The 15,611-nt window shown below is 56.1% G+C and overlaps 1 protein-coding gene across 3 annotated transcripts in view; it reads right to left on the bottom strand.

Annotated features, from left to right (window-relative positions):
- NOL4L (nucleolar protein 4 like) overlaps nucleotides 1–15,611 on the bottom strand; it is a 90,696-nt gene that overhangs the window by 57,410 nt on the left and 17,675 nt on the right. For all 3 annotated transcript variants that reach the window (XR_006891208.1, XM_046679668.1, XM_046679669.1), the window contains exons 3-4: nucleotides 11,792–11,903; nucleotides 3,507–3,616 (exon numbers count right to left, since the gene is read on the bottom strand). Coding sequence is in view for 2 of the 3 variants with exons in the window: in XM_046679668.1 (XP_046535624.1) it covers nucleotides 3,507–3,616; nucleotides 11,792–11,903 (222 nt within the window). In the remaining variant the exon portion in view is untranslated. The remainder of the gene's footprint in view (nucleotides 1–3,506; nucleotides 3,617–11,791; nucleotides 11,904–15,611) is intronic.

Consider the following 15,611-nt stretch of genomic DNA (forward strand, 5'->3'; position numbering starts at 1 on the left):
CTGGGAGAGTGGAGTGTGACCCCCAAATGTCTTGCATGTTGAGGACGCCATAAATATTTGCTGCATTGAATCAGACCTCAAAAAGGATCTTTTTTCTTTGTGTGAATATTGTTACTGGATTTTCACATTGCCTAATACCCTTCACAGAGGAGGACCCATTTCCCGGCATATTAACCTGGCACAACTGGACAACAAGTAATGCGATTCTGTCCAGTTCACGGTAAACTCCACCACCTGTTTATTGTCTGCTCAGAGCAAAGTGAAGGCGAGTGTTCTACCTGCCTTACTCTGTCTCCTGGATCCCTGATGCTGGAAAAAGATGAATGATTGGGATTTTTCTTACCCAGAGTTTTTAGACGTAGAGCTATGTTCAGCATTAATAAAATATCATTTATCCCAGCTCTCATTACTTTATTTTTTAAATTTATTTTTATTTTTATTTTTATTTTTTGCTGAGGAAGACTGGCCCTGAGCTAACATCTGTGCCATCTTCCTCTGTTTTGTATGTGAGCTGCCATTACAGCATGGCCACTGATAGATGAGTGGCGTGGGTCCATGCTCAGGAACCGAACCTGGGTCATCGAAGTGGAGTGCGCCGAACTTCACCACTAGGCCACTGGGGCCGGCCCCCAGCTCTCATTACCTTAGAATTGGGTTATTTTCCAGGTAGCCTGCATGAGTGATTTGCAAACACTACAGGTGTCCTCTGTCAGCATTTTGGGGTCAGGGCGATGCTGCAAGGAATGGGACCATGTTCCGAGCCCTGACTTGGGATGTGGGATTTGACAGCAGTGGAGCCAGGCCCGTGGCTGCGTTTGGATGAGGGGCTGTTTGCCCACTCTGAGTGGAGCCCTGCTCCAACATTGCTGCACAGGAAAGAAGCCACTACTTCAAGTCTGTGTCTTTTTAGTTCCAGTTCAAGCTGAAGAATCAAAGACTTCTGAGTCCTTGGCCCTTCCTTGCTGCTGCAGATAAATACTCTGGTGAGCAAGGGCCTTTCTCATTCCACCGTGTGCCTGGCTACAGCACAGGGACAACAGTGCTGCCTGAGAGGCTGGGGCCTTGAGAGCACCTCGCTGGGCGAGGGGTGCTGGAGACCAACAGAAGGAAGGCCCTGGGCATGAGGCGGGTGCAGCTCCTCCTGCCAGGTGTGTGCAAGGAGGGTGGGCACCTCTGATCCCCTGCAGCGCACGGGAGAAAGTCGGCTGCCTTCAGAGGCCCACCTGGGAAACCACGAATGAAGGCGAGGAAGACACAGTCAGCTCTACTGCAAGCAGAGGCCACCCCAATCTCAGCCTCGGCCTGGGCCCCAGCTGGACTCTCCGAGCACCCTGGGGACAAATGCTTTCCCACATTTCCCAAATACTCCCTTTCTTCGGGAGTAGCCCAAACCCCACCAGGGCAATTTATCTATCTCATTTCATGAACTTTGGTTCATTCACAGACACACATCAAGCGTTTCTGTGCCGAACACTGTGCTTTTCCCCTTTGTCTTCAGCAATACAACTCCTCACACCCTCTGTGTGAGTCACACCAGCCTCTCAAATTCCTGCAGGCTTTATCCTCCCTTGAGCCACAGGGCCTTTGCACGAGCTGTTCCAGCAGCCTGGAGCTCTCTTCCCTTGAGAACTGGATCTCAGCTGAAGCATCCTTTTCTGAGGCAAACCTCCCCTGACCCCCGCTATGGTTCACCCCCGATGCCTAAGTCCTCACAGCACCGTGTCCCCTCCTGCGTGGCACCTGGAACTGCTGCACCATGATGGCTGATCAATCTCTCCCTCAGCTGTTTATCACTACGTGCTATGGGCTGGACACTTGTGTGTGATTCTTTTCTCAGTGTCTGTCTCCTCCTAGACCATGAGAAGAACTAGGACTGGTGCCACCTTTGCTCGTCCCCGGAGCCTGGCTCAGGGAGTTGGGCCTCACAAAGACGTGTTGAGTGACTGAATTCCTGCCAGTGCCCCTAACCACTGGTCTTAACCCCCACAGACAGTAAGAATTTGTTTAACCAAACAAACGGTAACAGGATGCATTACTCAGAGACACAACGTGGGCTACACTGTTCACTGCTGGTTCTGGCAGTAATCTGGAGCTGGTGCCATTTTGCAGGAAAGAAAGAGCAGCGGGGCTGTTCTCAGGCTATTGGGAAGGCTCTGCGTTTTGCTCTTCACGGCAATGGATGAGAACGGTGACAAGAATGTGTGAGAAGCCAGGTGCCCGTGACAGTGTGGGTGCTTACTGGAAAAGAAAGGACACCAGTTCCTCTCCAGAGGCGGTCAGAGGAGATCGCTGACATTCCTGCACAAAAACAGGTGTGCCACCGCGAGTCGGAAACCCCAACACCATTTTCCCCACTGACATTATTCCTGATTACGTGAGGTTTCTCAGGGATGCGACCATCACAGAGTAGACAGTCTCAGGTGAGAAGACGCGGGAGACACGGAGACGCAAACAGCTCTGCCACCCGGAGCAAAGCTTACTCCATTCCACCGGTAGGGCTGGGTGTGGTGTGGGGGATGGGAGGGCATCAGAGGAGCAGGACTCAGTATGTTCAAGTCAACAGCTCAAGTGCTCACACTGGGTACCAGAGCCCCAGATGCCATGTGAACACGTCCTGCTGCCCCACCGCAGAGCTGGCTGCGGGGCCATCACCCCCCTCGTGTACCCGTGCTCAGGTTGGAAGGAGACCAGCCGTACGCGGGACAGCCTGAAAGTCAGACTTTCAAAGTGGGGAGAAAGAACCCGCTCCCCGAGTCAGGCCTCAAAGATACGGCAGGGTCATATGTCACAGCAGGTGAGGAAACTTGAAGGCGGAGGGAGAAATTATCACCCTGGTTTCAGGCAGTGGCGGAGGGACGCGTGGCACTCACCCTGTCCTCCTCTGAGAGACAGTCAGGCTACCTGCTCTGCAAAGGGCTAGAAGGTGGGCTGTGTGGGGAGGCAGGCGAGAGCTGTTTCTTTTCATAGCATGTTTCCACGGCGCCTGACAGCCCTTGGCAACCCATAGCTGGGGGGTCTTGTACAGCGAGGGGGCCCCAGAGCCTCATCTTACCTGGGCCACCCTCCAAGCCCCATCTTCCTGGCCCATCTGGGCCCCAAGAGTGACAGAGACCATACGCCACCGGCCAGCCCCCCACACCCCTGGGGAAAGGAGGCGAGTGACATAGCAGACAAAGGGCAGAGCAGAGAGAGAACAACCAAGAGCCAAGGTCTGCAGCTCCCACCCACCCCCTCCCGTGCCCCTGTCCCTGGGGACCGCTGTGCGAAGCACCAGCTTCCTAGGTTTCAGGGAAGACCCGGCGGGGCTGTCTGCTCAGACCCTCTACCTAGGAACACATTCCTTCCCTCCCCTCTCAGCCTGGACCGCGCCACCCAGATAACCAGATAAGGGCCTCTTTGATTCCCTGTGTGTTTACACAGGCGGTGCCCACGTCTTGGAAAGCATCGGCTACATCCAGGCAAGTCGGGGCGCCGCCGGGTGGGGTGAGGGGAGACTGACGCCTTACCTGCTCCTGGGAGTTCATCACCCGCAGTTTCATCTGCTTCAGGTACGTGGAGGTGAGGGGCATGTTGTAGTCGATGATCCCGGAGACCAGAGGGGAGGCAGGCTCGTTTTCTGGCAGAAAGAAAAAAAGGAAGCCCCCCTCAGCCTGTGCGGCGGGCCACCACAGCCCGTCACCTGCACGGAAAACTCAGCACAGAGCCCGAGGAGATGGAAGGAACCGGCCAGAAGCCATGAACTGGAGGCTCGTCCCCCACATCTGGCCCGTGGATGTGGACTGCGTGGAGCTGAAAATATTTTTCAATTAGGTGCCGCTGTTTCAGAAGAGAGCTCACATTTTAAAAATCAGGGATATTTGGCTTCTTTGAGAAATGGGAGGTCTGGCCACACAGGGCCCACATTTCCACATGGCTAGCCACCACTGCAGCGGAGCGCAGCCACTCCGTCTAGACAGGGCGCAAGCTCTCCGTTTTCCCTTAGTCCCCACACTCCCTATTGTGCCGCACACTTTCACTCCATTACGATCGGTGCCAGGCCCTTGAAGTCATCGACGTTTGCAACCCCCTTCTAAGCCAGCTCTCTTCCTGGTGCACACGTGCCACCAGCACCCCACCCCGTCTCCCACCCCCACAGCATCCCCCCAAAACACCGTCAGGTGCCATCTGGCTCACAGGTCTGAGCCAGGCTTCCAGGACACCCCCCCACAAACACACACATTCTGGTTCCTCCTTAATCACATGGAGAGGAGCATTGTTCCTCCCGTTTATTGCTTTGTTATCCTGAAGATCAAAGTAACGCATGTTCTTTTTGTAGAGCATTTGCAAAGTGTGGAAAGATGCAAAGAAAAATAAAAAAGCTCATAATTGCACCAAGCAGCTTGGCATATGCTTCTGTTTATTTTTTCCCTGTGATTTCTCTTCTTTACACACTTGATATCATAACGCACACAGAGAATGATAGTCTGCTTCAAAAATATTTTTTTTGGCTTAACAGTTTGTCATAGGCATTTCCCCCACCATCAAAAATCTTGTTTTGCTTTGCAAATATAATTTTTATAGCCGTGTTCTATTTTACCATATTTTACTTGAGTCATTCCCTTAGGATCGGCTACTTAACTTGTTTCCTATTGGGGGCTATTCTAAACAACACTGCAGGGGACATCTTTGTGGATGAATATTGGTCCGTATTTCTGCTCATCTGTGGATCGAAGGGTAGAAACAGCGGATAACTCTCGAAATCTCTGGCCAAGCTATCTTCTGCAAAGACTGCAGCAGTGGACACTGCTCAGCTATTGTGTTCTGCAACTAAGGTGCCACTGCGGGTGCCATGTAGGAGAGACAGAAGCGGCACAGGAGTAAGTCAAGGAAGACAGGGAGCATGATTAAAAGGGAGCCCATCATCCCTCTCCCCGGCCCAGCTTCCCCTTCAGATGTGTCCCACTATGACCAAGCTCGAAACCCTGGAGCACCTGCTAGGCCTCATTTAGTCATTTAGTCACTTGACCCTGCTTCACCCTCTGCCCGGGAAAAAGTCTCTGGCCTCCTCTTCCTCCTGCCTCCAAGGGCTCCAGGCCTTTGACCCAGAGTTCCCCATGGTGCCTAGTTCTCTTCCTGGGCTGGGATGTGAGGGGCGCGAGGAGAAAGGGGAGTGACTCCTGGACTAGCCGAAACCTGCCCGCTACCATCACCACCGCGCCCGAGACACAGGCTGAAGGGGAGGTGGTGACAGGGCCAAGGTGGAGGAAGGCAGACGAGATCCGAGGGGCATTTGGCAAACCTGCCGCCCCAGAGAGGAGCCCAGGCCAGAAACGCCCCTGCAACTTTGAAAATGCTACGCTGAGTGAAAGAAGCCAGACCCCAGAGGACAAACACCGCGTGATTCCACTTCAATGGAGCACATTCGCAGAGACAGAAAGTAGAAGAGGGGTTGTGAGGGACTGTAGGCTGGTGGGAACAGGAAGTTACTGCTTCATGGGTGCAGTTTCTGTTTGGGGTGATGAAAAAGTTTTAGAAATACATAGTGGTGATGGTTGCTCAATAGTGTGAATATAACCAATGCCACTGAGTTGGGCACTTAAAAATTATTTAAATGGCAAGTTTTATGTTATAAATATTTTACCACAATAAATAAAAAGGTCCCTGACAACAAGGGGCAAAACTACCCAAAGGGACAAGGGAGAACCTGCTTGGCAAAGACAGGGCCAGCCCTGCGGAGAACAGGCCCAAGCAGAGCCGGCCGGGGGACCAGGGAGCCGCCTTGAGGCCGTGTGCCTGGGTGACCACACAGCTTGAATAACATTTTTTTTTTCACATTTTATAAAAATGCAGACTTTGTTTTGCTTTTTAAAGCTATGTAGTCAACGCAGAATTTTTGTGTTCTTTGAGGAAGATTTTTGTTTTTCAAGGAAGAAGTAAATGTCACTAATAGAATGTTTCAGAAACTGGCTTGAAATGGACCAAACTTTTTTTTTTTTTTTAAGAGCATTCCTCTTGTTTCAGTGACACCAAGGCACATCAGCCCCTTAGGCACAGACGCCCAGTACTGTGGGGAAACGAAAATGTGTTCTTGTGTCCTCGTGTCCTCTTCTCCTTGCCGCCCCACCATCAACCCAGACTTGACCTCCTTAAGCCCAGGGGCATGTGGGGACCTGGCCCCCCCAAAATTGGTGGGGTTTGATGCAGACATGTGAGGCAGAAATTCCAGTGATGACATCGAGATGGTGTCACTCAAAAGAGCCATGGTTCCTGTTTTCAGACCGTGGGTCTTCAGAGGGAAAATTCTGCCATTTCCGTTTCATTTCCTCAAAGACGGGGTGTCTGGTGAGAACTTGCTAGACAACATGGTATGTGAGCGTGGCCCCCTCACGCTCAGGGTCTTGGGTCAGAGCCATAGAGGAAGACCTCGCTGGGTGCCATGGTGACTCCTGGTGTCTGGTCATCCACAGAGGCCGGATGCTGTGTTCTTTTACCCATGGTCACCCGTGTCCTGCCTGAAATGCCACGGCTGCTCATGAAAAGGCATCTTTAATAAAGCCAGGTACGGCTTGGTTTAGGAAAAAAACAAACGGCTGGGACGGTGCTCTTGGGAGGTGAGAGAAAGGGTCTTCAGTGGCCTGTTGCCTCCCCAGCATGTTCATGGATCAGAAACCACTACTGGAGCCCAGAGGTGAGCTAGGAGGGTGCGAGAGCAGGCAGGATGCCCTGGTCGGGGACAGCCTGAGCACGCACACAGACCCACCAGAGATGGGTGCGCAGCGATGCTCGAGTCTGTGGTTCCAGAAGGGAGAGTTCTGTTGGGGAGGCAGGACCTGGGTGGGTGGGGGACATTCCAGGTGAGGGAGTGGGCGGGGGAGCTGGCTGTGGGAGGTCAGAGCTTGGCCACACCATGCCAGGAGAAAGGCAGGCAGGGTTTTCGGCAGTGGGGAGCCCCACGGCTCTGAAGGTGATAAGTGCTGCCACGGAGAGGCTCAGCTTAGCAGGGCAGAGATGAGGAGCAGGGGCCAGGGGAGCTCTGTGGAGGCAGGCGCTCACAGGTGACAAAAGCCAGGATGGCGGATGAACTAAGGTGGACCCGTGACCGGGGCAGAAGTGGCTTCCTCATGCTCGGCTGAGACAGGCCAGGCCCCTGCTGCGGTCAACACATGCAGTAGCCATGCTCGAGCCACAACAAATAACCTGACGCCTCTGGTGAGTTAGGGGCTAGCAAGGGGCACAGAGTCAAGACAACCCAGCAGGTTGCTGGTGAGCGAGGCAGAGGAACCACCCAAAGACATGTTTCAGACATGCCTTTGCCAAGGAGAAGTGAAGCCAGCCTGAGTGCTGGACCTAGTTTTACAGGCCTTGAAAATACTGGGTGGAGAGGTTTCACCCAGGCCTCAGTGAGCACCAACCCCACAGCCGGGCTCCAGCAGCATTCATCAGTCCACAGATTTCAGCTGAGGTGGCGGTCTCGTTCCTCCAGGTGGAACACAGGGGGCAATTCTCCTGAGCTTCCACCTGCAGAATGGAAGAAGCTCTCGGTCCAGAGACACCCGTGGCTTCTGGGTGCCGGTGGCAAGAGCTCTCCCAGGCAGGGATGGGTGTTGCAGGATGTGTGCACATAGAAGCCCTGGCACAGAGGAGCCATGAGGCCAGCCAGCCTGTCGTGGGGTTCGGATTTGGAAATAGAGATCCCAGGCCTGGGGCCAGCTCAAAAGGGGATGAGAAAGCCTCTTTGCTGGGGAAGTGAATCAACAGATCAGCCAGCCTTCAAGGGGCACCGATGTGCGTGCACTCAGGGCGGGGAAGGTGGGGCACCTGCAGGTACGGTCCCTGCGCTCAGCAGGTGGGACTGACGGCGAGTCTGTTAGAGCTCAGAGGGCTCTGGCAGCTCAGGACAGCTTCACGGAGAGAGGACCTGGCTGGGACTTATGTTCAATCACTCCACTGACAGCTCCTGAGCACCTGCCAGGAGCTCCATGCAGCAGACCCTCCAGCTTGATGCTCCCCGGGACTCCATGAGGCGGCGTTAATATCAACACCCCCATCTTACAGATGAGGCAACAGCCCGGGACGAGGCTATGCCACCTGCCACGTCACACAGCAAGTGAGTATGAGGGCGGAAAGAGGACAGGCCAGCAAGCAGGCCGCCCAGGAAGGACTCTCCTGGGGCACAGGAACGGGCTGGAATGGGGGGCTGGAAGGGGTCATGTGGGGGTAGGACAGGAAAGGGGGGTCTGGAGGGGCGAGGCATGGAGGGGTTGGAAACCACACAGAGGAGTCTGGGCCTGCTTGCAAAGGAGCCACTACTGAGTGGACGACTCTGTCCCTGAGGAAGGGACCCTCTGGCAGGGGAGTGGCATTGCCCACTGCTAACTCCTAGTTTGCAGCCATGCAAACAGTATTTTGTCACATCAAAGAAGACAGAAAGGTGCCCCCAGAGGCCCCTCTTCCCAGGAGCTGGGGCTGGTCCAACGGCACACCCGCTTCTCACTCTGTCCCCACTCTGCCTGGACTCGCTCAGGGGCTGGTGGAAGAGGAGCGTGGAGCCGGGAGGCCCTGGAATTTCCCATCCTCAAACTTCCTGATCCTCCGCAGCCTCCTTTGTTTGTGCTCCTGGCGTGGGGGCAGGGCCTGGGACTGTCCAGGCCCCACGTTCGGCCTGGGGACAAGCCATTGAGCAGGGGAGGCTACTCTGCTTCCTTTCTTTCTTTATAACATGAGGCCAGGAAGCCAGGCGTTCTCCCAGCAGCCCCTCGAGAAGTCTCCATCCTGTTCCCTGTCCCCCTCCAGGCCCCACCCTCCTGGGACAGGAACTCGGGCCTGCCTCTGGGGCCTGGGGCAGGCTCCAATTTCCCCCCCGGAGGGCTAGCTGCGGGAGACGGAGGCGGAGGGCTGGCATGGGAGGGGTGCCTGTGAAAGAGCAAGCGGGGCAGCTGCCCACATCCAGAGAGGCCAGCATGGCAGGCGGAGATAGGATCTCCAGGCTCTGCTGGGGAAGGAGAACCTGCTGGCTGGAGAGGTGGTCCAGGCGCCTAGTGCCCCTGGCCATCAAGAAGACAGGAGAGCCTTTCAGACTCTAAGGCTCTCCACCGGCAGATTCCAGAAACCAAACCCTTTCCTTTTGCCCAGGTTGTGGACCCAGGGTGCTTGCCTGGGTGGGGTAACTGGCTGTGTGTCTCCCCGTGGGGCCACCTGGACATTAGCAGCCCTGTGTCTGGGCACCATGATGCAAGACCATGGTGGGGGGACAGGTTGATGTCCCCTAGGCACCCACTGCACCAGGCCCCCCATAGAATGGGTTCATTTAATTCAACTGCAACCTCATGACAGCCCTGGGAGGGAGCTGTTACTCCCATTTTGCTGATGAGAAAGTAAGTTCTCCTGCTTTCTGGGGGAACTCGGACAAGCGATTTCTCCATCACACCTCTCTGTGCCTCAGTTCCTCACCTGTAAGCTGGGACAGATACTTCATAGAATCGCAGGAGCTGTTATGAGCAGCTGATGTTCAGAGAGGTCCCCTAACCTGCCTAGGGACACACAGGATGGCACACCCTGGCCTGCCCAATCCCAAACCCATGTTCTTCCAAGGGCCATGTTGTCTCCTGCTCCCCTCCCCGCCACCCCCCGGTGTCTCCTCCTCTCCCTGTGTGTGACGCTCCCCTCCTGGGGACAGGGAAGTGGCTTTCTGCCCAAGGACGGGCAAAGATGGGCACAGCGTAGCCTTACTCTGCCCTCTGTCCAGCCCGGAGCAAGCCCCTGGAAAGAGACGCACGAGCTGCACAGAGCCTGCGAGCTGGTTTATATTCTAGGCGGCTCCCTCCCGGCATGTGCTCTCTCTCCCTCTCCACCTCCCTCCCTTCCTCCCCCTCCTTCCTCCTCCCTGGGTGTGGGGGCATGGTGGTGGCAGCACAGACAAGAGACAGGCTGCTGCTGTGCTTGGCATCACCCTCCCCGCCACGCGGAAGCCCACAGATGAGGAGGAGTGGAGCTGCCGCCCCGGAGACCTCGTAGCCTTCACTGAGGAGTGGGGGAGGTGAGGAATGTCCTCCACACCAGCAGGGAGCATGGGAGCAGAATAGATGGAGCCTGCAGACACCTCGGAGCAGCCCACAAACGCAGCCCCGACTGGCTTCGCCTCTGTCCCCCGAGGCAAGCAGTTCTGTATCTGACTCCGCCAGTTGCTATGGAAATGATTAGGACAGAACAGGAGGGGACAGGCAGCCACCACCAGGGCACGTGCGCCCCTGGGACCCAGACCCCGGCAGGGTGGGGAGTGCAGCAGGGAAGGCCTTCTGGGCCCTTCTGCAGGTACCACGTGCTGTCTTGGCCCAAGAGTTGTAGCCCCTCAGCTGGAGCCAGGCCACGTGGGGCAGGAGCCTCACTCAGGCGTGCGGCATTAACACACTACCCGCCACAGCCACAGCTCCCTCCTCCTGCACAGTAGCCCTGTGTCAGGCACAGGGATTAACTCTCAAATCTCATCAGCCCCCTGAGATGGGTACCATCATTGACTCCATTTCACAGATGAGGAAACTGGGGCTCAGAGAGATGCAGTCACTTGTTCAGGACACACAGCTGTTGAGCGGCAGAGCCAGGATTTGAACGCACCCAGCACAGCCCTGGAGCCCCTGCTCTTGAACCAGCACTTACGAGGGATTAACTAGACTCATTCCATCCCTCATGCTTTAGAAGCTACCCAATGTCCCCAGTGAAGCAGCCCAAGGGCCCCCGTGGACAGGAAAGCCTCTGGATTTGGTGAGGTGGTTGGTGTCAGAAGTCGCTCACATGCATCAGGGGACAAAAGAATGAGAGGAAAACCTCACTTGATGCCTATGCTCCAATTCCTTTGTCATCAACTCAGCCTTCGTTGTTGACTTTTCCTTCCCCAGATTCAGTGGACGCCACTTGAGCACCCGTGTGAACAGCTCACCCTTCATGCCCTGTCTGTTCCCATCCTCAGGCAAAACACCCACTGACGTCAGGACCTCTGCAGGCCTGACACCCAGGCGCAGCCTAGACGCCCTGATAAACCGCCCACCTGGGCACCAATTCTCAGGACAGAGTTCTGATCATACCAGCCAAGTGTATCGGCCCGTCCCGCTGAGGCAAAGCCACCTGTCAACCGAGGGGCCCCGGATTTACTGGAGGCCTCTGGGGACATTCAGGTTGAGGTGGGGGATGGGGGGGCGCCTGGAGTGGGGGGCCTTGCTATGTCTCACTGGGAAGGGCAGAGCTGGACAGTATGGACGTCAGTCCAAGGCACCAACTTGGTCGGTCACAAGTGCTCTGGGCATTTTCAATTCTACCCACTCCCCACAGATTTCCTGGGTGTGCCCCAGGAGGAAACAAGCACTCAGGGAGGACCTCCTGCTGACAGGTGTGTGGCTGTAGGGTAGGAGGGCACACAAGGCGAGGGGTGTGCCCTGTCCTCAGAGAGCCTACAGTCAGGTCAGCGAGACCAGACCCATGCAGACACTGCCCAGGGTGAGACCTGGGTGGCACAAATTCCAGAGCCTAGGGAATGAGGCGAGGTGACACTTCCATCCAGAACTTCGGTGGGAGAAGAGGGTCTTGAAGGCAATAGGAATATACTGTTGATTTTTAAGGGAAACTTGACATTAAAAAAAAAAAAAAAAACCCAAATGAGGCTCTGTGGGCAGCTCCATGGACCCACAGTGGCCTCTGGGAGTTGTGACAATTGCTGGATGGGACTTTTCTGTCTGTGCCAGCAAATGGAGACCCGTGCGGTGGGAGAGCCTCTCCCTGCACGGCCTCCCCGAGCCTCCAGCTCGCCCGCCTCCTCCCCTACCTTTGGGCTCCAGGCCGTTGGAATTGAAGTGCATCCTCTTCTGACACTCCGTGCAGCTCATGAGGAAGCGGGTCACGGCCTCTCTCGGAAGGAAGGCATAGGTCTCCGCGATCTGGGGGAGAGAGGAGGTGTGCTCGTCATACGGATCTGTGGGGAGGCCGCGTGGTCACCGGGTCACCCAGGGCTGTGCTTTGGTGGCAGGCACTTGGCCTTTGCCAGGAAGGGCAAGGATTCAAGGAGCAAGGGGCAGGTGGCCTTGATTCTCAGCCATGGAAATGAGTCAGTACGTTTGCAGAAACCCATTTGTCTTAAATTTTTGAATAAAGGAGCTTAGAAATTGAAAAAGCACAATATTTAAACATTATCTAGTCTTTAACCCCTGTTCTAATAAGTAATATTCCTCTCAGAACATTTTACTGCTGCTCATTCCAGGGTAGGATGAAACAATTTCCCCCCTTAGAGATGGATAAACTGAGACCCACTTAGAATTCTATTGGCTCAGGGCATGGAAACAGAACCCACGGTTCTACAAGCTGTATCTTTTCATAACTCACACATCAAGAACCGTTTTAGGGAGAGCTGTGAAAGGCTGATGCCAAGGGATCAGATTTTTCAAACTGGACGGGCTCTTAGGGACCCCCACATTCCAGGTGAGGTCATGGTCACGGGGCCCAGAGAGGTGAACCCACTGACCAAAGGTCACACAGCTCTTTAGAGGCAGTGCCATACTAAAGCCCATGCTCCAGGTCACACCACCTCACAGCTGCCTCCAGAGGGCCTCCCCTAGCTAGGGAGGAGAAAGGGGGTATGAGAGGGAACACAAGAAAGAGGCTAGGGGTGGCGGAGTGGGGAAGACAAGGATGTGGGCCCAGAAGCCCAGCCCGGTCCTCTTGCCCTGGGGTTTGGGAAACCCACAGGCTGAGGGACCTTGTAAGCCTAGGTTCCCTGGCTGAGGCCAGTAGCCACCCAGTTGCTGGTTTTCGCACTTTTCCAGGAGCCCAGGCCCTCCCGCTCCTTTCCACTAAGGGGCAGCATCACCCCAGTCTTCCACCATCCTCTCCGCAGCCCCGCCAGCAAAGTTGGCCGAGGGCGCTGGTCAGCCCGCAGGGGAAGGGGGCTGATCTCCAGGACGGTGCCCGGTCTGCTCCTTTGGGAGGCACACGCCCTGCCCCATCTCTGTGGTGTCAGGAGGCGGGGCAGGGCAGGGCGGAATGGACGGGGTCAGGGGAGAGGTAGGAGTCCAGGGTGCCCCAGGCTGTGGCCAGGCCCTGGGAGGACCAGCTTAGGCTGTGCTCCCAGCTCAGCAGGCCTGTGGAGCTCCAGGGGCTGCTCCTGCCTGGCGGTTGGCCGCAAACGCAGAGTTAATTCTGGTGACACAATTGTTATTTCTCAGCTGATTTGATGCTCTGCGGAGCAGGCAGTCTCCTTGATGAGTTATCTCCCTTCCAAATTCCCTGTGTGATTGCCTTCCTCTGGAGGTCAGGGACAAGGGCAAACCCCTGCTCTCTGATTGGAGCCGGTGGGTAGGAGGGCATGTGGCCCGTCCTCCTCGGGTGTTAGGGCCGCGGGATGGGGGCTTCCCTGCCACGCACATGGACATCTTCATCCCCAGCCCGAAGCTGCCTGGAAATCATAGCGGCAGCATGTCTCTCTCAGCCTGAGGAGTTAGGTGGGAGAGGCCCTCCTGAAGGAAGCCCAGCTGCCGGAGTAAACAGGCAAGAAGGAAGGGCCCCCGCTGGGCCAACCAGAGGGCTGTGGCCGACTTGGCCAAGAGATGACCTCCTAGGCGCCCCAAAGTGTGGCATCCCATGTCAGGCCTCAGAAGAGCTGAGCAGAGGACTTGGGGGGGCAGGAAAGGGTCACAGGGTGCTGGGAAAAAGAGGAAAGGCTGATACCACAGGGACAGCCCCTCCCCTACACGGTGCTCACCTGCCACTGGACAGAGAAATAGGTTTTACAGGGCTCAGGGAGAGCCTTCCTAGCCTGCCCAGGGGCCAGAGTGGTAGCCGCCGCTCTCTGGCCTTGGCGGGGACCCCAGCACCAGGCACAGGCTGGCTGGCGTGCCACAGGGAGGAGAAGTGCTGGGTGCAGCCCTCCTGGCCCTGGGTCCCACAGAGGGGTGGATGGGGTGGACCGAAGGTGGGTAGGTGAGAAGTCCTTGGAGCTGTCTGAGGACCAGGCAGGGAAGGCCTGCCCTGCATGGCTGGAATGTCTGCAGCCTTGCTAACAGCTCCCTGGGGAGTCAGAAAAGTGCAGAGTGCAGCCCAGCTCCACGCCGCCGCTGCAGGGACCCGCATGAAGGAGGCCACCTCCCCCCACTGGGGCCTTCAACCTGCGGGCGTCATTTCGTTCACCCTCCTGGCTTGTCCGCATGAGAAATGGGACCTCCAATTCTGTTTGACTGCATGGATGCCCAAGGCCACAGGACCACAGGGTGAGTTGAAATGACAAGCCCAGCTGATGCTCTAGGCAGTAGGATGGCGGTTTTCAGATAGTTTTAGAGCTACAGACACTGTTCTGGAAATAGAATCTTATGCTGAAGCCCAAAACGTGAAACAGATAAAGATGGAGCTGCTGTGTTTAAGGAGGAGAAGCTCCAGGACTCCTGTCCCCCACCCCAAGTTCCCCTCAACTGCCCTGGGCTGCCTGCTGCCTTGTTCTTGGGGCCTCTCGCCTGGACACTGAGACCCGCACGTGAATTTGCCCTTAACGTTTTTTCCTAGGGGTAAAAAGCGAGAGAGATTTTGCTGGCAGGGAGAGCAGAAGCTATTTGCAGAGTCGCTGACTTGCAAGGCCCCATTTTCGCTCCCCAACTCAGAGGCCGACAAAGACAGATGAGGCCAATTGGGGGGATTTGCACCACTTTGCAAGATCCTCCTTCTGCCCTGCGGGTGGATTAGCACGTGGTGGGCCTGGAGCAGCTGCTGACCACATCTGGCCCCAACTGCAAAGTGGTCTGGGCAGCCAGATCTGGACTCCGGAACCCGACCTAGCCTACCAGCACCCGGGGAGAGAGGAAGGAAGCAGAGGCATTCGCTCCAACCCAGACGGGTGCAGACACCAGAAAAGCCTCTTGACAAAGGACCAGTCCTCCATGCGGGTTCAGGAACTTTGTGGAACTGCGTGGAACCCTCCCCAGACCCTGGCACTGGAAAGACCCCCTGGCATCCTCTGGACCTCAGGTCACACTGCATCAGAGGCAAAGTAAGGCAGGGGCTTCCTGTCCAAAGTAGGAATCCTCCTACATTATCCACTGTCAATAGGCACCTACCCCTGGCTCACATCCCTCAGTATCAGAAAACTGATGACCTGCCCTCTCTGATCCATTACTGGACAGTGGGAGGTGCTGGAATCTTTTTTTCCCACTGAAGAATGTGCCTCTTTTCATGCCCTGAACAAGTCTGCCCATCTGCCTTCCAAGGGACTGCCTGCCACAGGCACCCCGGGCTGTAAGAATCCAGAAAGTCTCAGGTGCCCTAGAGACGGCGAGGCAGCCCCAGGATTCAGGTCCATGAACCCCTCAGCCAAGGGCCTGACACCAGCCCCGCGGGGCCAGGCTGTGCCTCTCTGCAGCCGTCAGCACCGAGGTTCCTGGGGGTCCTCTTTCCACAGGCATGGATGCAGCTGAGGAGCTAGGCTTGGGTGGAGGAAAATCGGAGGAGATGAAAAGAGGGGGACAAAAGCATTTGGGCACCACCCCCACCCCAAAAAAGGAAGGGGGTGGCATGAGATGGGTGACAGATGGGGAAGAGGAGGGGGGGCCCATGGGGGGAAAGGGGGTGACAGCCCCCTCGGCCTCACACCCACTGCAGGAGGGTCC

This window comes from Equus quagga, chromosome 12 (assembly GCF_021613505.1).
Source record: "Equus quagga isolate Etosha38 chromosome 12, UCLA_HA_Equagga_1.0, whole genome shotgun sequence".
NCBI lineage: Eukaryota > Metazoa > Chordata > Mammalia > Perissodactyla > Equidae > Equus > Equus quagga.